Source organism: Cydia amplana, chromosome 1, assembly GCF_948474715.1.
Source record: "Cydia amplana chromosome 1, ilCydAmpl1.1, whole genome shotgun sequence".
Classification (NCBI taxonomy): domain Eukaryota; kingdom Metazoa; phylum Arthropoda; class Insecta; order Lepidoptera; family Tortricidae; genus Cydia; species Cydia amplana.
In genome coordinates this window covers 16,558,086-16,584,937 of record NC_086069.1, presented here as the reverse complement: position 1 = coordinate 16,584,937, position 26,852 = coordinate 16,558,086, and the positions used below count along the sequence as shown (strand labels likewise).

The 26,852-nt window shown below is 36.2% G+C and overlaps 1 protein-coding gene across 1 annotated transcript; it reads right to left on the bottom strand.

Moving 5' to 3' along the window:
• Positions 1–9,737: 9,737 nt before the first annotated feature.
• On the bottom strand, positions 9,738–10,766 carry LOC134653533 (histidine-rich glycoprotein-like). Its single transcript, XM_063508910.1, has one exon. The coding sequence runs from the start codon at positions 10,657–10,659 to the stop codon at positions 9,937–9,939; it is 723 nt and encodes a 240-aa protein (XP_063364980.1). The 5' UTR covers positions 10,660–10,766; the 3' UTR covers positions 9,738–9,936.
• Positions 10,767–26,852: the final 16,086 nt, after the last annotated feature.

The following is a 26,852-nucleotide window of genomic DNA, read 5'->3' as shown; positions in this document are numbered from 1 at the left end:
ATACAAGACCTTAAAGTTTCAAAAAAAAAATTTAACTTCCAAATAGGAAAAAAAATGATACCATTCGATTCCCTACATTTTATTTAAAAAAATATTGTATAGCAACCATATACATAAACGCAATATTTCACCGACGAAATCGCAATTTCCTTGTTTTCCATACATTGAAACAGCTTCTAACATTACATGGTGACGTCACGATGTATTGCCATTTTCTATGAAGCGTTTCGTCAGTAACGTGCGGGTGCCAGACTTTGACCATCATTTGTGACTTTTGTATTGCTTTAAGACAATGGGTCCCATACAGACATTTGAACCTCAAAACAAAAGTGATCGACTGATACCATTCATAAAAAAAAGCGGCCAAGTGCGAGTCGGACTCGCCCATGAAGGGTTCCGTATTTAGGCGATTTATGACGTATAAAAAAAAACTACTTACTAGATCTCGTTCAAACCAATTTTTGGTGGAAGTTTACATGGTAATGTACATCATATATTTTTTTTAGTTTTATCATTCTCTTATTTTAGAAGTTACAGGGGGGGGGGGGGACACACATTTTACCACTTTGGAAGTGTCTCTCGCGCAAACTATTCAGTTTAGAAAAAAATGATATTAGAAACCTCAATATCATTTTTGAAGACCTATCCATAGATACCCCACACGTATGGGTTTGATGAAAAAAAAATTTTTGAGTTTCAGTTCGAAGTATGGGGAACCCCAAAAATTTATTCTTTTTTTTCTATTTTTGTGTGAAAATCTTAATGCGGTTCACAGAATACATCTACTTACCAAGTTTCAACAGTATAGTTCTTATAGTTTCGGAGAAAAGTGGCTGTGACATACGGACGGACAGACAGACGGACAGACGGACAGACGGACAGACGGACAGACAGACAGACAGTCAGACAGACAGACAGACAGACAGACATGACGAATCTATAAGGGTTCCGTTTTTTGCCATTTGGCTACGGAGACGATGATAAAGTATTTGTGTTGTTAAATTACATTTTAAATGACTGCTAGATTGTGAAAACTAAGTTTCATATTAATAATATATATTATATCCTTATAAAAATAAAGAACCAGATAATTGAGCCATTTTTAACCGACTTCCAAATCTAAAAGGAGGAGGTTATCAATTCGGTTGTATGTTTTTTTTATTATTTTTATTTTTTTTTTATGTTTGTTACTCCATATCTCCGTCATTACTAGACCAATTTTGAAAATTCTTTTTTTGGTTGTATGTATATTCATACAGATTGGTCCCGTTTTTGTCAAAACCCAGTTCTGATGATGGGATCCATGAGGAATCGAGGGAACTCCTCAAATCTTAAAGGCATACATATAGTGATTTTTATATTTTTATCAACAAATCAAGCATATACATTCAGAAACGTGACATTTGATGAAGTGGAACTGCTGATGATGATCAGAACAGAACTCTTCTACGACGCATAGTTCACGTTTGGCGATTTGTCCTCTTCATTATGTTTGTTAAGCAAGTTAAGTTTTCAAGCCACATTTTTGTCAAGCTCGAGTTCTGATGATGGGATCCATGAGGAATCGAGGGAACTCCTCAAATCTTAAAGGTGTGCGTATAGAGATTTTTGTATTTTCATCAGAAAATCAAGCATTTTTATTAAAAACTGTCGCATTTGATGAAGTGGAACTGCTGATGATGATCAGAACAGAACTCTTCAACGACCCATAGTTCACGTTTGGCGATTTGTCCTCTTCGTTATGTTTGTTAAGCAAGTTAAGTTTTTAAGCCACATTTCTGTCAAGCTCGAGTTCTGATGATGAGATCCATAAGGAATCGAGGGAACTCCTCAGATCTTAAAGGCATACATATAGTGATTGTTGTGTTTTAATCAACAAATCAAGCATATACATTTAAAAAGTAACATTTGAGGAAGTGTAACTGCTGATGATGACCAGAACGAAACTCTTTAACGACGCATAGCTCGCGTTTGGCGATTTTTTCTTTTCGTTATGTTTGTTAAGCAAGTTAGGTTTTTAAGCCATATTTATGTCAAGCTCAAGTTCTGAACATGGGATCCATGAGAAATCGAGGGAACTCCTCAAATCTTAAAGGCACACGTATAGAATTTTCTGTATTTTCATCATAAAATAAAGCATTAACATTAAAAACTGTCGCATTTGATGAACTGGAACTGCTGATGATGATCAGAACAAAACTCTTCAACGACGCATAGTACATGTTTGGTGATTTCAAATTTCGACTTTGACTTGGACTGGGACCCGGTCTCGGATCCAGATCCGGACTCGTACCCGGATCCGGTTCGGACCCGGACCCGGACCTGGACTCGGATTCGGACTCGGACCTGGACTAGACCCAGACTCGGACCCGGACTCGGACACAGACCCGGACCTTGACCTGGAAAACCACCATGATACCTAAACTAAATAAACCACTATGATTACCTACCATAAAATGTAGGTATAAAGTATGATGAGGCCAAACCCCTCCCGCTCAAACCCCCGTACACCGCACCGCATGCTATCCTCACAGAACCGAACAAAAGTGGGTTAGGTTAGGTTAGAACTGCGAGCCTTACAGAAACGAAATGCTTCCTTTTCTACATAGCGCACCATCTACAATAATCTTTCACCGGGCCGCATAGAAGTCGGTTTTTTTTTCTTAAAAATTATATTTTGTTTCATTGTTATACTTTCAACTAAATTACCTACGAGTATATATATTTTTACAAACAAAACATGGACCAATACTAGATTTAAAAAAAAACATCGATAATTGAGTTTATCGACATTTGAAATCTCTACCTGTCATTGTCATTGTATATTGACCCCTGAAATCCGATGTCTGATGATAATTATATATTACCATAATAATTTACACGAATAGAGCTAACAAAAAGTACACAATCCAAAATGTATTATGATTCAATTGAGAAGTGAGAGATACCTACCAACGTAACTGAAGGTATCAGTTTGATTATTCATATCATAGACAAATGAAGGCTCGATTTATGTTTGCCTAATACTATACTTCTTATACTTCTTTTTAGTTGGTGTATCTCACAGAACATTATTATAGAGGTTAGAATGGCTATCGCGCGCAGAGTATCGGAACCGGTGTCGCCGCTCGTTCCTCTCCACAATTACTAACACTCGCGCAACGGTAGTAAAAACTTGTGTACCTGGTATGGATACGTCTCCTTTAGACAGATTTGATGTCTGGCTTCTTTGTGGCGCAAAAGGCATGTTTACTTCGTTTTCAGTCAGCGCGGGCGAGTAGCATGCGAGCGTTTGTTCAAAACCGGCGGCGACACGTACCCTGCTCGTATCGCCATTCTAACTTGTTCTGTGGTGTATCTGCTGTAATACTATCATGTAATCTTTTGCTGCAGTGCCTAAGATTTATCGTAGCAAGGATGCACTTGGCAACTCTGTTACCTCACGTGCATGAAACTTTGATGCTTCAGCTAGCTTCAAGTAAATTAGAATTATAAAAGTCTGAGCAATAATGGTGGACCAGTTCTCAGATGAGTAGGTATACGTCGTTACTGCTACTAATGAGAATGGTTTGTTTTATAACTTTACGTGTAACACTCATTGGCCCTACGTATAATGCAGACGATTTATGGTGTAAAACCGGAGGAAACGCAGGGATGCCCAGCACCTGCATTACCCTCTCGGCTTCACTGTCTTATCCCACAGGAAAGGCGAGCCAATACGTGTGGAGACAGGTCAGCTGCAGGAATCTGCCGCTTATTTCAGGTTGGACCCTACTCGCGCCTTACGGAAACTCCATTCCGGGTTTTATTTTGGAGTATCCTTCTCCTAGATGGATTGCAAACCGATGCTAAGAGGACGACCATCTCCCCTGTAACGAAATACCTTCTTGCTTCGTTTGTTACGTGTAAAATAAACCGCAAACACAGTTTTTTTTAGTATAGACGGCGATACCCGCCCAGTAACATAATTGCAGTTTAATCAGACACGCTGGCCATGAATACCTATATAGCATTGTCGAATTATGCCTGCAAAATTGCCTTCAGACATATGAATCTAAAACTCACCAAGCACCGCTATGCATGCACCCAGCTAACTCGAACTATTTGCGCTCTCACTACGTTCGAGCGCCAAAATATATCATTCAGGATTTATGGCTGTCTCACTGTCTTGCATCCTTTGGTTAACAAATTCTTTTGAATATAGGTATAATATACGTAAATATGTATTTTTTCTAAATAATGACTAACCGACATTTATCGATCGATAAATGTATAAACTGATAGTGAAAGCTGATTAATGATTAATGTTGGCGTTATTGACAGTGCTTTGCTGCTGATCAAAATTGTCGGTACGGACAGATCACTAAATTGACTTTGGGTGGTGGGTAACTATAGAAATAAAAATGTTACTATGGCTACAAATAGTTAATGTTAGTGTAAATGTTAATATGGACACAATACATATTAAGAAATGATACATTAGACATTATACTAAAAATAATATCGAAAACGTATACCTTAGGTTTTGCTAGTGCACATATTACATTCTAATTACCTATGTAATTAAAGGGTACATGATTTAGGGTGAAGTTAGGTTAGGGTACTAGGGTTGTTTAGAAAAAGTTATATTTTTTCCAGACTAAGAACATTCTTACAGCTACAGTTTTGCAGCATCACATATTTTAAGCATCATGTGATATATGCCTAAAGATTCTATATAACGGTCCGGTGTCTTAAAGCGTCATTCGGTCCCTTTGATTGCGACCTAAGCCCTTGTGCCGAGGACCTGTCGACTCCACGTACGCTTATGCCTTGTAGCCATTGGACCATGCTAATCTTCGCAGTTAAAATATCATACAGTTCGTTAATATGAATACGAATTCAGATTAATATTAACTCACATGTATAGACGGGTCTAACGCGAATTTTATTCACATACCTTTATTTACGGACGTTTCGACACAGGTTTCACTGGTCATGGTCGCGGCTAACTGATGTCCCAGCAAAATGTCAAAACAGAGATTTGTGTTCAAAACGCGAAAGTTTTAAATATTATATTGCAAACCGCTACAGATTAATATTGTTTTGCTTTCTACAACATATACTCGTAAGTAGTAGCATCAAAGGGCGCCAAAGTTAAAGGAAATCTACCTATCAAGGATTCCATAACCAAAATCGTTAAACGGATTGACGTTTCGTCTCGTGACACCTTGTAAATTAAGTAACTAACGTTTCAAAGATAACATCTCGAACTAAGACTAGTATATCAAGATTTTAAAGCTATAAGACTTTTAAAATAAGAGAAGTGCAGGTAATTCGAAAAACTCGCGCAACTGATGATATCCAGTCTTTTTTAGAGACCACAGGGACAATGTCGTCAAACAGCTTAGTACTAAAAAAGCTTGATTATGGGAAAACTCACGTTTAAGGAAATTATAGTGCACAATACAATAACTATTGCGAGTGAGATGTAGTGCGAGAAGAGTGCGAGTAATATAACAAATCAAAATCAAATTACCTTTTTATATTTCGCATATTTATAGGTTCTAGACTCGTCACCGATAACAATACTGTCACCTAAGATTACTATGGCAGAGGCTCGTCTGGGAATGGTCGCGTAGTAACGTCAAGTGCTCATTCAACCGGAAACGTTTGACGAGAGCACTTCCTTTACATCATTCGAACACTCGCGTTATCAACCGATCTCATTGTGAGACTATTTTCTTTTAGGTAAATAAGTAAGTAAGTTAAAAAAAAAACAATATATAATTTAATCTGTTTATTTTCAAACAACAGGTTAGTTGTACATTTTGTACAATCTCAGTTAAAATCTCTATATTTGGAGATTATTTAAACTAAGCTTAGCATTGGTTTGTTACAGTTAGTTAGTGCTTACATGTTAATACTAGTTTATATCTTACATTGATTCATGTTAATCAGTGCTTTCTTAAGTGTACTCTACTCTGTGTAGTTACGATGCGTTCTAAATCATTAATACTATCGAAATAGCCAGAGGTAGTAAAGAAAACCGTAGTTACCAGAAAAATATGTCATCATTTTCAACTTATGTACGTACCTATTAACAAAATATTGTTACCACATTGGTACCTATAATTTATGTATTTTTTTTAATTGGCAGCATGGTATGCTAGTTTGGCTGCTCGGGTGAAAAGAGTTATTGTTTTTATGGCTCTTTGAGATTTGTATTTTTTTGAGCCTTGCACCTGTCTTAGGCATTTAATTGGTAAACATTGTTATTAGATTTTATAAGTAAGAATAATATTTAGTGGATGTCGGAAAACTTTTTTTAAATATTTTTTGTCGTTTCTTATTTTATTTATTTAAATAAATATTGTACAAATGGCGAACACGTTATGCCTAAATGCATTTTGTACCAGTCGGCTAAACAAACAGTATCAGTAGAAGGTGCATCAAACAAAAACGGACTAGGTAATAAAACTAACATTATAACGATAAATAATAAGTATATCTAAAACAAAAATGTACTTACCTTTGCTTTGCATTGACAAAAAAAATAGTTCGTTCATTCAACGACTGTTCAGCCCATTAGGTACTTTTTTCTGCAGTTTTCCAATATTTAACATAAAGGATTTTTTCCAAGAGCCGGGGGCGATGAACGCTTAATGAGCATCCGCAGGTCGGCAATATAAAGATTGCGTACAAATCGGTAAGCTTCATAAGTGTGTAGCCTTCTCAACTTCCCCGGGGGCTATCGGTGCACTGTATTTAGTATACACAGTGCTTACACGAGGCCAACCAATGAGACAATCAACTAAAACCAATCCAACATTTTATTTCTCTGTTAAAGCCGTACAAAATGGGAAAATATACTCCTTAGTTTCTAGTATAGGTACTATACCAGCTCACAAAAACACACTTTACGAGAAATTGTAATGAAAACGAAAGTTAAAGTTGTTACAGTATAATTTCTTCTTCTTCAACCTAGCGTTTTCCCGGCCTAGCGCCAGGGTCCGCTTTCCTGATCAGTCTTCTCCACTTTGCCCGGTCTTCGGCATCCTCAGGTGTGAGATTGTTTCTCCCCCATGTCCGCTGTCACGACGTCCAGCCAGCGCTTCTTAGGCTTACCGCGGCCGCGTGATCTAGGGCCTTGGACAGTGAGATTGAGGCATCTATTTCCGACGTAGTCCGGTCTGCGGCGTATATGGCCATACCATCGGAGGCGACTTTCCTGCAGCTTATCCGCTACGTCACGGATTCCGAGGCTGCCACGGATGTGTTCGTTACGTATGTGATCTAGTCGCGTAATGCCACACATCCATCGCAACATCTTCATCTCCGTGACGTGAAGCTGCTGGACATGCCTTCCGAGGAGAGTCCAGGTCTCGCTACCATATAGTAGGACTGGTCGGATGATGCTCTTGTACACAAGGCCCTTTAGCTTCACCGGTATCCTGGGGTCGCAGAGGACATCGGTTATTTCTCGCCATTTTGCCCAAGCAGCGCTAATTCGGGCTTGGACGTCGTGATCGATTTCACCCGATTCGTGCAGCACGGACCCAAGGTATTTGAATTTGTTACAGTATAATTTACTTAACGTAAATATTTCCGTGGAAGAAGAGGGGGGAGGCCTTTGCCCAGCAGTGGGACACAATAGGCTCGCAATAATAATAATAATAAATATTTCCACCTGCAGTCAAAGCTTGCAGTTATGTATGAGCTGTGTAATAGGTATGTTCTGTAGCCTTGCCACGACTTACTTGCTTTACATCTCGATCGCACTACTATTTAGTAGCGTATTTAAGTATGCGAGATGCATAAAAAGTAAGTTATACACACGTTCGCGTATATGTTATTGTCAAAATGGTGGTAGCCGTACTGGTCGTATGTAGGCTGTGCTGCAGATAAGTGCCCGGAACTGCATTACCGTTAACTACTTTCCTTATATTTCGCTATTGGCGTTTCAGCTCTTCCCCAGGTCCGTCTGTTAAGCAGAAAATTTATTTAGTAACTTTGTGGTATACAGAAACAAATATTTTGATTTATTATTTCTGTTTCCATATGTGATTGTCGATCAACCTTTTAAAGGTAAACTCAGTTTTACTCTATAGGTCCATCAACATGAACCATTCAAATAAGTATTTCCGTAAAAAACAATAGCAAAAAAAAACATACCTACATTTATGTTCAAACAATAAATTTAAACTGAAAACTTCCTGTTTATTTAAATGTGTATAAAAACTAAAGGCTAAAACTAGCCAAACTGGATGTAGCTGCGTGTAGTTTCGGCTTTTAGTTTTCGTCTCTATATGGAGCTAAGGGATTTCGAATACAAATTGGTTTAGTTATAAAACTGTGAGCTGTATGCATATTCTGCGGTCCCCTGTGCACTCTTTAGTGGAGTTTTACGTGCTCTATTGACTAGTAGTTGTGTTACGAGCTTGCAGCACGTAAACCAATTTGGGATTTGGTTTACATTTTATAGTTTACGCTGGAGAGCTCGGTGAAAAATTTCTGGATTCTATAATGTAGGTATTTAGCGAACATATCCGGGTTTTATGTTATTAGAAAATAAAATATTTAAGTTATGTCATTTTTTTATGATTATTACGACAAATTTAGAGCTACACAAAAAAAGATTTAATTACTGGATTAAATTTCAAAATTAGTATTTGTTTTGCGTTCCTATAAATTTGTCCATGAGTCTATATATTGAAAAACATAACCCGTCTTTTTAAAGTAATAGTACATTATTGGCGAGGTTCGGAAGTAGCTACTTGCAGGCTGAGGATTTGTTTTAAACGGACGACCTTGGGAGTCAGTTTAATTGAATCCGAAGCCAGCAAGTAGCCTTCCAGCCGAGTCATATATAGTGCTTTTCTCAAAAATGGTGCAAGAAATAGAAATATTTTATAGAAGCAACGTTCTAATTTTCACAGAAAAAAGTAAAACCATTAAAAAGATTTGCTTGCCGCCTTTAAAAAAAAAAAGATGTGTATTTTTCTGCTGAAAATACGCCAACGTATTTGAGACACGTAAATAGTCGCGGTTCCAACATTATAATAACCTATTTTTTAACCGGCAACGTCGACTTTGCCGTCCATTTTTGAGAAAAAGTAATATGAATGTATTGTTCTTATACTTAAGTATTGTATGAAAGCACGTTGACGTAGCGGTCACCTTCCGTCCTTCTTCTATTCTTTAACGTTTAGTTCATTATCAAATAATAATTGTGTACGATGAGTAATATTTATATTATAACACATAGTTATGAAGATATAAGTAAATTGTGGCTTTCCGTTACAGAAGGGTCCTAAAATAAAATTCCAATATAAATTCTGATTAAAAGATCTTTATTGAATTTGAAGCAAAAGGTCCCTTCTCTAATGGAAAGCCAAAAATATTATGTTAAGTAGTTCGTTATAGTTGACAAGTTTATATACATAAACTATACATAAACTTGTCAGCTACAACGAACACATTGCTAAGTAAGGTTCGATGCCTAATGGTTGAACTTCAAACTTACCAGTAATTTAGCACGACGGGGCCGAAAGTACCAAGATCATTAAATAGTAGATTATTAATTATGATTTACTTCGACGTAGGCTTCCAACTTTATTCTACTTACTAAGGATTGTTTACGGCTGTTCTAAAGTTCAAAGTAAATTTAGAAGCCTTTCAAAAATGTTTTCGTCAAGGATATTTTGTTTTAATTAAATCGCGTCGACGTTGTATTTTTTTCAATTAATGGAACCCAGTATAATTGAAATTTCCTTTATTATTTACAAAACTAATGAACTATCATACAAAACACACCAATTACAGACACATTAGCTCTTAATTAAAAATCAACAAAGTATCAAAACTAAATAACAATAAAAAACGACTAAAATTGGGCTTTTTATAAGACCCGCAGGTGTCTAGGAAAAATATCACAGCCTCAAATTTGGTATGAGATCAATGCTTTCCGTGATGGAAGCCCCAATGCTTTCCGTCATGGTGACCACCTTTCTTACCATGGTCATGGTGGTGGTGGTGGTGCTCTTCGTGGCCGTGATGGCCCTTATGTCCTTTGTGATCTTCGTCATGATGATGCTTGTCATGATGACTGTGCTTGCCATGATGGTGTTCATGATGACCGTGCTCGTGGTGTCCGCCCTTTTTGTGGTCGCCGCCGTGTTTTTCGTGATGTCCGTGGTGTTTGCCGTGCTTGTGATGTTTGCCCTCGTGATGATGATCATCATAGAAATGATGGTCCTTATGGAAGTGATCCTTATGGTACTTCTTATGGTAACCATCAGTCTTTTCACCTTTATCATGATGTTTCTTATGGCCGTGCTTGCCACCTTTATGGTGGTGTCCGTGTTCATGATGGTGACCATGATGGTCGTGTCCATCGTGATGCTTTTTGTGTCCGCCGCCATGTTCCTCGTGATGATGCTCATGATGATGTTTTCCGTGGTCACCGTGGTCACCTTTGTGGTGATGATGATGCCCTTTATGGCCTTTGTGTCCCTTTTCCCCATGTTCGTGATGGTGGTGGGCGTGGTGCTCTTTGCCGCCGCCTGACTCATGATGATGGCCTTTGCTCTCTGCGGGAACCAGATCCTGAGTCTGGTCTATCTCCCTGGCATACGCCGCCACTAGGCAGACTAGTGCCACTGCTATAACCAACCTCATTGTTGGTTAAGTTTGTTTTGTGGTCGATGAATGTTATCTTATCTATTTATAGTCTCAAACAAGATGAAGAAAGCGTTCCGCAACTCAGGGACAAGGTTCAATTGCATACTCCATCGAGCGCTGGACCGTTACAAAGTGTAATTGTATTGTGTGATTCGTTTGTGTCAGTTTTATTGGCTTTTTGATATGTTTACTCAATAATTTATTTAGTACCTACCTAGTAAATATTTAATGTCGTTTATTTTAATTGCAGCGTTTCGTTGAAGTTTTATTTGATAACAAAAATTCATTTCGTAAAATAATTTTCTTATAATGAATTAAAATCATTTATATGAACGTTTTCCATAAAAACATTAATTAACCACTTCACAAAAAGTTATTAGTTTATAATATGGTTCATAATTTTATACTCATTAAAACCTAAAACAGTCAGTTTATACGTCATAATTCATATTTCATCTCAAGTTGGATAGGTCAGTGTGTTGCAAGAACAAAAATAAAATAGGTACGTATCATAATGTATATTGGTTCAAGCAAGACAAACATGTCGGATATATTATGATGCGTTTTATAAAGTACCTATAGTGGTAAGTAAGACCCGTGTTTCTAGATCTAACCTATGTAATGTTAAACGCCTGCTAAAATTAAATAGCTAAGTACCTCGTGTGGTTCCGCCGCTTGAATATGATACAACAGTATACCACATTTTGCAATTAGCATCACATTTGTACCTGCCTATATATTTGGTACGTTAAGAGATATGCTATTTTCTTTAACGGAATTTCACAAAACAAGTAAGTGGATCAGTAATACAATGTGGATCACCTAATATTATATCTTAGTGTCTAAACAAGTTTGAAGTAATTTTTAATGAAATAAATAAATTAACAGGTAAATGTACATTAATCAATAAATAAACTAGAGCTGGTGCGGCGGCTAAAGCGGCCGAAAAGCTTAAAATGCATAAGTACAGGGGTCTCGGCCCCGAGTATATTTTTATGCCATTTGGGGTTGAGACCCTTGGCCCGTGGGGTCCTAGTGCCCTACAACTTTTTAAAGAGCTGGCAAAAAGATTGATCGACCTCACTGGTGACCGAAGAGCTGGCAGCTTTCTCGCGCAGCGTATTAGCCTCGCTATACAGCGGGGAAATGCTGCCAGCGTCTTCGGCACCATGCCAAAGGGGTCCAACTTTTTAGATTTATTTTAATTTTATTTATTATTAGTTTTTAGTTTTAATATCTTAGTTAGAACTCGTGAGATTTTTCTCATCACGTAATGACGTGCCACCAAAATGTATTTTTTGTGATGTAATATGATATTCACCTATAAGTTAACTATACTAGTTTTGTAGTGTAATTTGGTGTACATTGAATGATTTTCTTTACATGTTTCCGTTTGGACTTCATTGGATATTACCTAGCAGTTGTTAGCAGTGATAATAATTATGTGTAAAAATATATTAACCGTAACTAAATTTTATTTCTTTGTACTAATGATTGATACCGTTTTATATTTCCTTTCTGTACAATAAAGTGTTTTACTACTACTACTACTACTAAATTAAAATATAACAAGATACAACGATTTACGACTGTGAACTCAAACACATTGAATCAATTGTTTGCTGAGGGGACAACGCTTTCTGCTCCCATTTTTCCCTGGCTGCATAAAAGGAGCAATTTCACTGCATCACTCGGTCGAAATTTAATCAAAACAACAATAGGGTTTGCCTTTACCATGGGTTTGTTGTTTCATCTTCTTTCGAAGTTTGACGCGTCCAAGTAACATTAAAGGAACGTTTTTTGGTGAATTGTCACATATTTTTCTGAATAGATCTAATTTCTACCAAATCTACACATAGATTCTGAATGGAAATTACTATTATTTTCAAAATTATATTACAAACTCATTACTTTTTTTCACTCCGAAATCTTAGCGCGCTGTCAACTTTGATTAAGCTGGTATTTAATTAATTATTTGTAAGTAATTAGTTTTATATCAAAATGATTGTATAACTTGATACCTTCGGGAAAACTTAACATTTGTATGATTTTAAGACAAAATAATATACCTAAGTGTCGAATCGGTCATTTAATTGTATCCTGATATAACATATTTTTGGGGCAGCATTACTAGCAACAGGCGTCTCCGTTACATTTTTGGGTTTTTTTTAAGATTTAAGGTGACATTCCGATAGCAAACTCAAGCTGAATTTGTTAATTTCGTTGATTAGACGAGTGCCGGATTGAACGTCATAATCGCGACAGTAATAAAATTGTAACTCATTTTATCAAGGGAATTTACAGCCAGTGGCGGCGTTGCTGCGGCAGCAGTAATATCGAGTAATGCAGCTGTAAATGTCACGAACAAAAATGATTACATAACCATTCAAATTCATCGATTACCGTAAAATGGGGTGAGTAGGGTTCGCGGGGAGAGTTGGGTTATGAATGGGGAGAGAAGGGATGAAAGGGGGGTGAGATGGATTTTAAGGCTACTGCTACAAAAATAATGTATTACAATTTAAAATGGAGCTATAGTAATACTCATAATAAAGAAAAATCGATCCAACAATCTTCCAAAATCACCTTTGTATGAAATTCCATCTCACCCCAATTACGGGGTGAGGTGGGATTTCCTGTTTATCGTCAAAGTTATGAAATGGAACTACCCAAAATAAAACAAACAACAACGGTTGCACTCCGGGAGTGCCGATAGAAGTGAAAACTCGCCTCACTATGTTACCGACGCCCGGTAACACGATACATACGTTTAGCGAAGGTATTCTATTTATTTATTATATATTATTATCATTCTCCAATAAGATCACACTTTTTCATTGATATGTTTATTTACATACTGCCATGACAACGTCAAATTATTTGAACATAGGTAAAGAGTCTTGAAAAGGAGTCCGCAACATAAATGTCAAATAACATTGAGTTTTTCTTTATTGATTTAAATGCCATTTAAATTATGAGTGGCCACCTTTCGGGGCTTACGGTCACGTGATCGCCTTACGTTGTCTCGAGTTTATCATATTTTCCCCACCTCAAAAAGTGCCCAGCGCCGCTAAAGAAGTTTTCACTTCAATAAAAACTAAAATACAAACGTCCGGAACACTTATTATATAGGGCAAACCTTGGCTTATCGGTGATACTTGGTAATTCGGTGATACTGCGTTATAATCTTACACAGTTCTCACCATGAGGAAATGCGAGCTATAAAATTGTTGGCAACTGTTAGTTTTGATGCTTGCAATTGGGTTGGCAGCGATTTAATTGCTTACATTTCAGCATTGTAAGCTCAGCGTAAGATAACAACGCATCATCACCGAATTACCAAGTATCACCGATAAGCCAAGGTTTGCCCTACACCATTCAGTTTGCATATGTAAAAATAAAATGTTATCGAGGTTTGAATGTTAGTTTTGCCCCTACTTACCCCATTTTACGGTACATATTGCAAGTTACATTCTGTCGTATTATTTTCAGTGTTTTTCAGTTTACTTAGTTACTATATTTAATTTGAAGTGCTTGGTGCGTTACAGCTTTGCATTGTTGCTGCTTACATTTGCGTTGAGCCTGAGAAAATTTTAATCAACTATGTTTAGTAGGTTACTATGCTTACATAATTATTTTCGTATAGGACAAGCTCTAAATATGCATAATATCGTTAGATGTGTAAATAGTCGCTGGAATTTGGTTTCGCGATTTGTCGGATTAATATTTAACTGAGAGCAACAAAACCCGAAAAGTTTCTTAAATAGGTATGTTAAGTAATTAGACCTCCCGTCAGATGTCGTTTCTCGTTTTTGCAACAAGGTAAAAGTATAAATGTATTTCGACAAAGTTTCATCCCCAGACGTCGACACACGTATAGCATAATCCTTTCTATCCCAAAATTCAGTGCGATTTATAAGAATAAGGCCCCGACAAAGAGGCTTTAGACGACCCTTCAGGGACTACCCGTCAAGTTTCCAACTAGGAAAATATTTTTTAAGTTGTAAAACTAAATGTTTGCATATGTGGTGGTATGACTTTAAAATGTTTTGAGTGGAAACGAAAAGTATCTCGTGAGTTTTCGTAATGTGAAATATCACGTATTTATTTGTCGAAGATTCAAGTCTGTTATTTAAGATGAAACAATATTTATGAAAGCTTTCAGACAATGTTAATGTGGTTCGTACTAAAAGCTTATAAAAACAGATTAGACCGTTGATAAATCGTTGACATTGCTGATTATTCAAAATAATTTTCTACATAATTCAGATACTTAATAACATTTGTGATATTACACATGGTGTGATGGTATGTATCTATTAATTGTTGAATGACGTAAAAAATAAATGATTCCGTATAAAAAATAGACAAACCGCCATTAAGCCCCATCTACAAGGCGCGAGAACTTGCATGCAATATTCGATACATTGGTCCATCTATCAAATACCGCAATATAACGAAAATGGCATGCACGTTTTTGATCCATCTAAATGGGGCTTTATACTCATGTCTAGCATGTAATATTAAATATAATAGTCTTAATATTATTGCTTAATATTTCGTAACCATATATTTAACGCTAACACTGTTATATGATTCTTACCGAGGCGCAATTTAACCAACGTTTGCCCTCTTTAATTCTCATTATTACATAAACAACAGAAGTGCCATTAAGGTAAAAAAAAGTATAAAACATCACCTTCGAGTTGGATTAATATAAATTTCAGATTCTAAAACTCAATCCTACAAAGCGGCTTTGGCAATATAACTTCTTGTTCCATTATCCGCGAGTAAAGTTCAATAAAAGAACGAGGGAAAAGTCGTCAACTCAACAGAATTGTAAATAGAGATATGTCGCGGGTTCAAGCTCTGATTTGTCACGTCTTATCTCAGGGCACTCTTCCTCTCGTTTCGGATAAATCATTTGTACCATTCGTGACGGAATCCGAATACGTCTCGGCCCCACCTCGCACCCCTCCAGAGGGCGAGCCACAGCAGAGTGAAACAACAGTATGTAAATGCGGCATTAAAAAAAATGTACCTATATTTTGTATGAGGTTCGCTTAAACTATACCGCTCCAAATCCACACCATAACCATTTGCTTTACATAATTATATCCTAAATACTTGAATGAATAGAATACCTATCGAATAGGTGTAATCATACATTTCCTGTGCGGATATGATGGTCGTTCTTGTCTACGTGACAGCGTGATAAAACGGTGTCCGTCACTTTCTTTCCCACGGTGTTAAACAGTGACAGTTATTTTATCACGTGGATAAAGATGGATAAAGCTATCCATAATAGGCTGGCTGTACGGATATGATGGTCGTTCTTGTCTACGTGACAGCGTGATAAAACGGTGTCCGTCACTTTCTTTCCCACGGTGTTAAACAGTGACAGTTATTTTATCACGTGGATAAAGATGGATAAAATGGATGGATGGCTGGCTGTTTAATTGATTGACACTCAAACATTCGCTAATGGGTGTAAATGAACCTGTTGCTTCTATAATGAACATTTAAATGCGAATCCTAACATTTTGATATCAAAATGATGTCATTTTGTTTTCATTTACGCGTGCATTTTGCTCAAAATCGGCCGTAAAATACATCATCATCATCATGTTGACATCAAAATGTAAGTTCCTATTGACGTCTTGTACATTTTACATCCCGCGATGTTGCCATCCTTGCTACCTTCCAATGATTGTATTCTGTGTCGAAGTGTCACTTTTCAGGACTGTCGACGACGACGACCTTTATTTTATAATGTAGGTATAGTCTGGTCATTTGACGTTTTATTTATTTACATAGGTAGTATTATAAAGGATGACTCATGCCAGTCCGGGCCGGGGCCAGGCCGGAGCTTCCGGCGCTTCGTTGTCTATGATCCGATCACCGATCAACCGTCATAGAAAAATGACGTGTCGGATGCCTCGGTACGGGTCCGGCCCGGTCTAGCGTGAATCATCCTTAAAAATATATCCATCATGCACTACTGATCGGTATCACTCACTGCGAATAGGGAGAAATAAGTTTTCTGTGACACCACTTATTACCTCTGAAGGTGGGGTAAGGACACACAGAGCCGTTTTTGCTTTAAGTCTTTAGTAGGTAGTAAAAAACTTTTTGTATTTACAGGTTACATTTATAATAAGATAATAAATTAATAGTAAGATTACCTACCTATACGCAAAGCTCCAAAGTGTTTCTTTATTCATGGGGTTATGGGAACAAAATTCGATTTATGTACAGGATTCGTATTCGGATTTTTCTTTAGAGTTCCGTACCTCAAAAGGAAAAAAACGGAACTCTTATTATAGGATCACTCGTGCGTCTGTCTGTCTGTCCGACCATACCTCCCCTTTTAGCTCCGAAACTACTGGGTCTAAAATTTGAAAAAATACACAAAATTGTTCTTTACCTATATAATAGATGACAGGAAACTCTATTAGAAATGTGCAGTTAAGCGTGAGTCGGATTGAATTACTTAGTTTTTGATGCGACCCCTACGGGTTTATAAGAAATTTCAATCACGTTCGACATAAAACATACATTATTAAAAATTAGGTAATTAACGGAACCCTTGGAACGCGAGTCCGACTCGCACTTGACCGGTTTCCGAAACTCAACTACATCAAAAAATATAAAACATTGGTCTCGTTACGGAGTTAGTAATAGGTAGAAGTAATTTTTTTACTCCCTGTCCCTGTTATAGCCTCGTAAGTCCCCGCGTACAAGTATAAGTAGCATTAAGTAGGTACAAGTATGTATAAGTACACATTTAATTAGAGTTTTACATTTATAAAAATAAAAGAAAGTTCCAAATTAAAAGCACATAAATTGCCTCGAGTCTTACTAGGATAAACCTTGCCTTTTAAGGAAAATTGCCGAGTCACTATATATGTAGTAGGCATCGAGAACACACCCTTATAAACTGTTCTTCTATGTTCTTGGTTTTATCGCCACTATGGCAATGGATTGATACCCAACCGCGTGGTAAAAGAAATCCATTAGGTGTTTTTTATTGGAAACTCTAGTCCGCATTGGACCGCATATAAATTGCTACATTGTTATGGGTCCAAGTTGTCAATGGTACGGTCACATTTTATAACATTTTTATACTAATACTGAAAGTAGGTAGTACTAGTTAGTATTTAGCTAACTATGGTGCGACTCGGTCCGTTAGTCCGTCCGTCCGTCCGTCCGTCCGTCTGTCACATCGCTAGGTAAATATCTCGAGAACTACTTAAGCTATCATATTTGAAATAGTCATGAACAACGCTAAAGCAGACATATTGAGAGGGTTATTTTGTTATTAAATATCCGTACCTGAGAGGCATAACACTGTAAGTGCCATTTTAGTAATTTTACAGGAGAAGCGATTTTGTGTCAAAATTTGTGTTACAAGGATTTTCGAACAACATAAAATGACACACAAGAGGTTTATGTCACATTTTTTTAAATTAATCAACAGTAAATATATTTGACATTATTATGTGTTACTTTCGAGTTATCATTTTGTACTTATAAAATATATTTTTCAATAAAACTAAAAAAACTACCCCACATACAGTATTCTGCTTCTAAGCTTATTTCAAATTCGAGGAGTTACAGTAATATTAAAGATCCTTAACGTGATTGAAAATACTGTAATATCATTTTTATAACAATAACAAGTCCGTTTAAATGTAAATGACCATTGTAATCAACTTAAACTGATTATAATATGGAAATTTTAATTTTAGTCAGGACATACAGTAAAATGCCTTACAATATGCCTAGCATTATAGTGTATGTGCACTCAGAACCGTAAACTCTCTGGACATACCTTAAAATGAACCTAGTAGCATTTTACTGTATTTCACTTGCATCAAAATGTTTCCCAGAGGGTTATACACTTACAGTAAAATGCATTTGGAAAACTTCGAATTGGTAGTATTATCGATAAATATAGTTTTATGGATCGATGGAGCATCAGAAATTATGTACGATACTGTAAAAAACCGAAAATCACAAAAAATGGACTTACAGTGTTATGCCTCTCAGGTACGGATATATAAAATGCCCCATAGATAATTAAAAGTTTGTACGGAACCCTCGGTGCGCAAGTTAAACAAACTCGCACTTAACCGGTTTTTTTTTTCAAATAGCAACACTATTTCAATGTAAATAATTGAATATTAAAATTAATTGAAATGATTTCAAATGCGTTGTATCTACAGTTTAAAAAGTCGTACCTATTCTATGTATTTCCTTAAAATTTCCGCCGAAAAGGCGTCACAAAAAATAAACCTACAAAAGGGGGATGCAAAAACTTGGACTGTATTTTCTTGATAGCCGAATCCCTTTCTTCCACACCATAAAACTTTTATATAGAAGGTGACGTCCCTAAAGTATAGTTTCCGAGGCGTTTGGGAATGATAAAAAACTTTTAAACTTTGCGAATGACTGAACTGTATTAAGGCACGTATTTTTTATAAGTCAGCTTTCTAAACGAGTTTGTGAAGGGAAAAACATCGTGAGAAGTTCGCATTTTCGCCACGGCTCCTGGGAGCCTGGGCTCCGCTTGACAACTAATGGCATAGGCACTAGTTCTTGCGAAGCTCTTCATCAGTCTGTTTATTATTTTTAGGTCGGTTTTCTAATGATGTTTTTCTTCTCTAAAAAGCGACTGGCAAACTGCTCGGAGTTTACTTACTCGTTGGTACGAGCCGGGATTTTAACCTGCGACTTCCAGATTGGTAGTCGTACGCCCTTACTGCTCGGCTATCAACCTTCTTGACTCAACCTCACGAGACTAAGGGCCCGATTCGGATTTTGAAATAGACATCTACTAGATATCTTTTAGACGTCACCAAGATACGATAACGATATGTTTAAGATCTAATCTGTCAAATTTGACATTTCTGCGATTCTGGATTCTTATTTATTTATTTATTTATTTATTTCCACACGATATGACTTAGAGATCCAATTCACATCTAATAGATGTCTAACACTATCTAACGTAAAAGTGACATTGGTTGCCCGAATTGAGCTGCAAAAGAAAACTAGTTGAAATCTAAACTATAACGTATCTAGAATGGATCTAGTACGTGTCGTCTCTTGTGAATATCTTGAAGTTCGAATACGGCAGTACAACTTGTACGAGGTAAATTATCTGTAGGTAGTATTTATGTTGTGAACTGTGATTCTTGCTGAACCCTGATTTTTTTTTAGTGTACCGCACAAACTTTTTATAATGAGCTTCCTTTTTTTGTTTTGTCCATAAACACCACCTACTTACAGAACATTATTCCGGTTATTACACTAGTTCCTGACGTTTCTAGAACATCGCGACAGAATTATAAAAACCGTCAATGAGATTTTTTTTTCCAATACAGATCAGTAGCTCTATTTATTCATCAATTTGATTTTGATGGCTCTTTGATTACATATTCCTACTTCTTAACCTCCTGAGACCAATAAGCATTTGTTTTGTTTTTGAATTTGGAACCCTTAGTTACTAAATGAATGTTCAAAATATTATTTGGAATATGTAGAAAAAATTGTACGTGGGGACTTAGGAGGATAAAGCCGTTTTGTATCTCTATCCTATAGGCAAAACGCATAGTATAAAAACAGTATTTTGAAATTATCCTTACAGTATGGTACTCGTTTGGTGAAATTGACTTGGTTGGTAACTTTATACAACCGGTTGTGTTATGACCTATTAGATTTCAAAAATGTAGTTTTATTAAAAGAATAATTGAAACGAATGTTATGAAAAATTGAACTGAATACCATAGAGATACATCCAGCGATAACACATAACGTGTGTTATGGCTGGGTGTTATTTACTATTATAAAATTTGTTATTTACTATTATTAAGAGTTGCCTCGTTGCTCTGCAGAGTGCGTGCCAGCTCCAACCCCATCCTGACTACTGTAACGGGCCGATACGACTCACCTATAATGCGGCATTTTGAGTGTGTCATATCATAACCGCTACTAGGTGATAGATGAAGATATTGCTGTCTGTGTATGTTGTAAATCGCTTTCTGTTTTTGTTCCACTAACACTTAGTTTTTAATCTTAATTGTTACTAACCATTATGGGCCATTGTTGTCTTTTAAATAAATAAATTGAATTGAATTGAAAATATTTATTCTGGCCGTGTTCTGGCCGACAGTTACACACTAGGTTAAGCTACATAGAGCACCAAACTCTTTAGTGTGACTCTTGAATTGTCAAAAATCGCTGTAAATAGTAGTGTACAGATGTAGTGCACAATTGTTTTCCATCGTATTTGCTCGGAAACGTTCGCGTTTTTCATGCTACTTCAGTCAACCTCAGTACTTTTTGTACTGAGACTGACTAAAATAGGCCCTCTAGATCCTCTAGGCTCCTATAGGCCGTCGCTCTTCCTCTTTCAATTTCTTTCTTTCTCTTCAAGCTGCAACCCGATCGAAAACAACTCGAGTTCCATAAATCCCCTTACAATTTACCATATTGCGTCATGAAAACAACAACACCTATTTCTTATTACTCCAAACTTTTCCATTTACAGAGTTCACGCATTGCGTCAGGGAAGCTTTTTTATAAAGTCTTGTAAGCATTATTAACAAGGTGTTTTTTCTTGGCTTGAGTTTTTGCGTATTGGAATTTTTGTTGCATGGAAATATTTGTTTTTGAAAAGTAAAATGGTATGAAGTGGAATGGTATGAAATGGTATGGAGTGGTGGGGTGGTGGTGGTTGATGAAGTTACTTATATGATTACTTTAAGTATAAACAGGATGCGAAATCGGTTCTGTTTTTGGTAAAGATTACCAACGTGTTTTGTTTATGCTACCTCGAAGTAGCGTCAGTGCTCGAAGCTAGGATATTTTGTAGTATCCATTAGTAGGTATCTATATAGATTGATCCCTGGTGAAAACTAAGTATTACGACTTTAAATGATTGAATCGATCGTTTAGTCGAATGTCTAGGACGGGTTATATGTTTGATAATAAATAATGTTAATCTTGCTTATATGTTTATTTATAAGTAAAACCGAACAAATACATGCAATTGCAAAAAGCATATATTATAAAATTATGGCTAGGCAGCTGAAGATGTCTCTGCAACATCTTATTCTATGTAGTCAGCAGCTGAAGTTGCTAAGCGGGCAAGGTGTTCAAAATTACCTTGACACGCTCTTATTCTCTTGACAATAAAGTCGCGTCAAGATCATTTTGAACACCTGGCCCGCTTAGCAACTTCTGTTGCTGACTGTATTAAGGTAAACTATAGTTGACAGTTTTTCTTCTATTCGAATAAAAAACATGATATACTTTGATGGAACCAAAATGAAAACCTTTTACGGGAAATATGATTTAAAAAGCATTATTAGGTTACGCTGAACATAATGGAAATAGCAGCAACAGGCAACTGTGATGCAACAAAGTTGTATGTGATGTAGTTTTACCAGCTAATGGAACCTTAAAATATTTTATTTTTATATTTCTTTGCTAACGGCTAAGTAGATAATAAATAAATTTAATTTTCATCATACCATTGTATAATGAAAAATAAATTTGACTTTTTAGATATAGAGATTTAGCGTTTTTAGGTTATACATTATATGGAGATGAGACCCTACCCATCGTTACCCTACCCATCTACAGCTAAAATATTATCTAATCTAAGCTAATATTTAGCTAATAAGATTTTTATTATTGTATAAATAAATAAATAAATATTATAGAACATTTTTACACAAATTGACTAAGCCCCACGGTAAGCTCAATAAAGCTTGTGTTGTGGGTACTCAGACAACGATAAATATACAAATACTTAAATACATAGAAAACAACCATGACTCAGGAACAAATATCTGTGCTCATCACACAAATAAATGCCCTTACCGGGATTCCAACCCAGGACCTCGGCTTCACAGGCAGGGTCACTTACCCACTAGGCCAGACCGGTCGGTCAGGTCGGTCGGTGGTCGTCATAGGTCGGTCGGTGTATTTATGTTAGTTTGTATCTATGGGCCTTAGTTGCCTGACAATATTTAAATGATATTTGATTTTGATTTTAAAAAGATATGCAATAACACTCAACTTTTTTTATTTATTTGATAAAAGACAAAAATAGAAGCGTGACAGAGTGGTCAGACACAAGACAACGAAAAGAATTTTGACCCACTTACGTAATTTCTTTATAATTCACTCGTTCAAAATGTTGTTCAACATCAGCTAACTATAACCCAGTAACGGGCACAGCGATTTGTGCTGTTATTTACGGCGGTACACTCGTTATTTTCATCTGTCAAAATAATGGCACCGAGATCCACACTCGAGCTCGAATTGCCCATTTATCTGCGCCCAAGTACCTCTGTATTTGACGTGTTACGATACAAAGTACTAGAGATGTACAATGTTCCTGTGTATTTACCGGTGCTAGAAATACTGCTCAAACGTACGATAAAAATTGAAAATAAGCCTTTGAGAAATCCCAGAATTTCAATGTGTAGTGCTATTTATAAATCTGCTTAGTACAATTTTTATTACTTTGATTATAAATGTTTAATTGACAAGTTTTAATATATTTAAACCAATTTTTTGTTTTAATTGCAGTCTAGGGAAGGATTATTTTGTGCATAGACTAGGAATCCTCTAGACGGAGTTTAGGACAATTATTTCATGAAACCGATGCTGCCAAAAATACGGGGGTGCGGGGGGACGAGGTGAGCGAATCCCGTGCCGTGATTGGTCCGTTCAAAGACACGGACCAATCACGGCACGGGATTGACTCGAAGATGGAGTTAAACTACCGTATAAGTGGCAGAGGGGGTAGCGTTACTATGCTCAGTCTAGAGGATGTCTTGTCTGTGATTTTGTGTTCTTCGAATGAAATTTTGTACTAAATATTTTTTTTCTATTATTCGTTTTTTATGACTTCAGCACATCACTACTAGGTGAACCCCGTTTTTCAACCACCGCCTAACTCGTAAATACGAGGAAGGCTCATTTAACTAAGCCATACATGTGTAGGAAAATTAAATCATTTAAAGCTTTCTGTTCCCTGTAAAATATACGACTCATAAAATGTTACGAACAACGTTATGTTTTTGAGAATAAAGCGATGTCATATAATACAGGTGGTATTTTTCACGAAACATATGGAGCTTGATTAGGGAAAGCGTTTATTTGTTATTACACCTACTATTAATAAGAATTGTTGTGGTTATTTATTATCCTACTTTTTGTACTTTTTCTTGTCATATTATATGTTCAAGGATAAATGAATGATGTTGTTATACCTATACTTTTTTGAATAAACAAATTTATATTTCCATTATGATAAGGATAAGATTATTTGAGCTGACATCGCTGTCATCCTAAATATATTTTTAAGTGAAGGGCTGACAGACTACATAGAACTTGATAGAACTGTTTGCGTTTGAACTTCCAAAATAAGACGTCATTTAAGAAGCGTCAATTTTTTTTTTTTTGATTCAAGGTGAGTTGAATTGAGTGTTCAATTAGAATGGTCGAAAATAGTGTCTTATTGAAAGCGATACAATAAAGGTATTGTTAGAGATCTGATTATGAAAACGAGATATTCAAAAGTTATTAATGATTAAGAAGTATTCTCGAGTACGGTACTTAAGTAAATTTATAGATGTAAATACATGCTTTTCCCCAAATTCTTTTCAAACTCAACAACTACTCGAAAAAAGATTTCAATAAGCTCTAATTGTACAGTGTTGCTTGGATTTATTACAAAGTTCCTACGACCACCTCATATATCGTGCTCGGCAATGATATCTTAGGTAATATTTTGTATTACATAATTAAAAGTAATATTGCTTCAATTTTTTTAAATGTATAATTGCATATTACAGATAATGACCCCAGATCGGGTTATATATTATATTAAAAAACGCTTACACTTTAAATAGACGCCAACTTGTGAAGTTACAGGGGCCTTATTCGACATGCCACTTTTGACGTCGCATGTTGAAGTTCATTTGAATCTGAACAATCATGGGTTGTCGAATAGGTAAAGTGTGTCACCTGTCAGTGAATCTCATGTAAACAAATCATTTCATCGCTAGACTTGGTTGTCTATTGGTATGGCCGCCATGTTTGGATTTATGACATTTAAAAGGGGATTCTATGGCATAGAGTAAACTGCATTTCTATTTTCTATAGTTTTTTGATTCCCCTACTCGACGCAAGATGGAGTTAACAGTCAAATTTCGATCTTGGCGTTATAAAAATAAACCGCAAGAACATGACATGCAGTTGCGTTGGTGTAGATCTATCATGAAAACGAATATATGACAATTGTCCAGAATTAAAAAAAACTTGAAATAAACATACAGCAATACATATACCACTAAATGTCAAAAAGAAAACAGATTTAGTATAATTACTAGGTAACAAATTATATATAAAGTTTAAATTTTAAACCAATCGTCGTGGGTCCTAACCCCGGCTCTTAGCAATGAACTTCTTGTAACTTGTGTGAAAAATATCATTTGATATTACACCAATTACTTTATGGTGAAGTAAAATATCATGAGTCATGAGGAAGACGGAGTAGCCAGTAGCCACAATAAGCTATATTTTTGTCCTGTGGGTTAGATGGCAGTGAAATAGGGAGAGATAGTGAAGAATGCGGCAAAATAAGCATTTATTGTGTTGTTAGTAGTTAGTAGAATAGTTTTTTTTTCTAAAAATGAAAATTGACGCAACAGCAAGCTCATAGCCCCCTATGAGCCAGTCTGTTAGGTGCAGGCTTAAGGGCTAATCCCGGGGGAAGCAGAGCGTCGGCGACTAGCTGGTGCATCTGCTTATTAACCTCTTCTCACTTTTACCTCAGGTCCTTTGATTAATAAATTAAGGTAAAATTCGTAAGAACTAGTGCCTGTGTCATATTCTAAATTGGATGCTATGCCTAATTAGTTGTTATAAATTAAATACAATTATTATTTATTTAATTAAATTTATAACAACGCAACGTGGGGTTATTCATGATGAATTTTAATGGCTTATATAAGACAGCGGTCGTATATTGCCTCAGAAATTTGGATTTTGTCAGTTTGAATGAACAGCAAACTGGAGACATTGAGATTAATTTTAAACTTATTATTTTAGGTGTTCGTAAGAAATAAGGTATTGACAGACATTGACGGAGAATCGCGAAAACCCGGCCAGGTGCGTCGGACCACGCAAAACGGAGGAGGATTCTATACTTACTTCTTCTACCATGTATCCATATGCCAAAATAGCAACAAAAAAGCCGAACAAAAATACCGTTTCTTCGCAGCACTAGATTTCAGTCCTTTTTTTAGAAAAGTAATATGTTTAGGTACATAATATATATATATATATATATATATATATATATGTAAGTAATTTTGTTATGTGAAACTTATATGTTGTGTTACGAGACTTACGAGTAGGTAACTTTAAACTTTAACAGCCTAACAGATCCCAATAAGGCCTAGTTTACCCTTTGGGTTGGAAGGTCAGATGGCAGTTGTTTTCGGAAAAACTAGTGCCTACGCCAATCCTTGAGATTAATTGTCAAGCGAACAATAGGTTCTCATGATCCGTGGCAAAATCGAGATAACGCGAGGAAGAATAACTTTGTCACAAGAATATTTGGCCAAATATAAATCCTTACTCTCGTGTATTTGACCTACCTACTCGTATTGAGTCGTATTTTGCCACCTAGTAGCCTCGAATTGGTTGTTATATGTGGCTTTCCATAAATTAAGGGTCCTTATGCTTCAATACGGACGTTTTCATGGGGTCCCGTTGTTTCCCATAAAGTTTTAAGTCATAATGTATTGTTTGTCATATTATCATTACTCATAAAACTGAAACCGTTAACATTTCAAGATTTTAGTTAGGTTATCCTATAGATAGGTTAGGTTAGGTTAGATTTGTTTTATGGCAATCCTGAAAAGTGACGCGTTTCTGAACCAAATGAATTATGACTAACGAAAATTCGAGCAAACAATACATTATGGCTTAAAACTATCTGGGAAACAATAGAAACCCCGTTTTCATCTGAAGTTGCAATAGAAATTGAAAAAGCCACATTTTTTCAAGCTTTTACTTAGTTTCATCTGTCCCGTTGGTTGTCTGTCTGTTCCAATGTGGTTTCAATCAAATCATGCAAATTAAATCCCAACAAAAACATA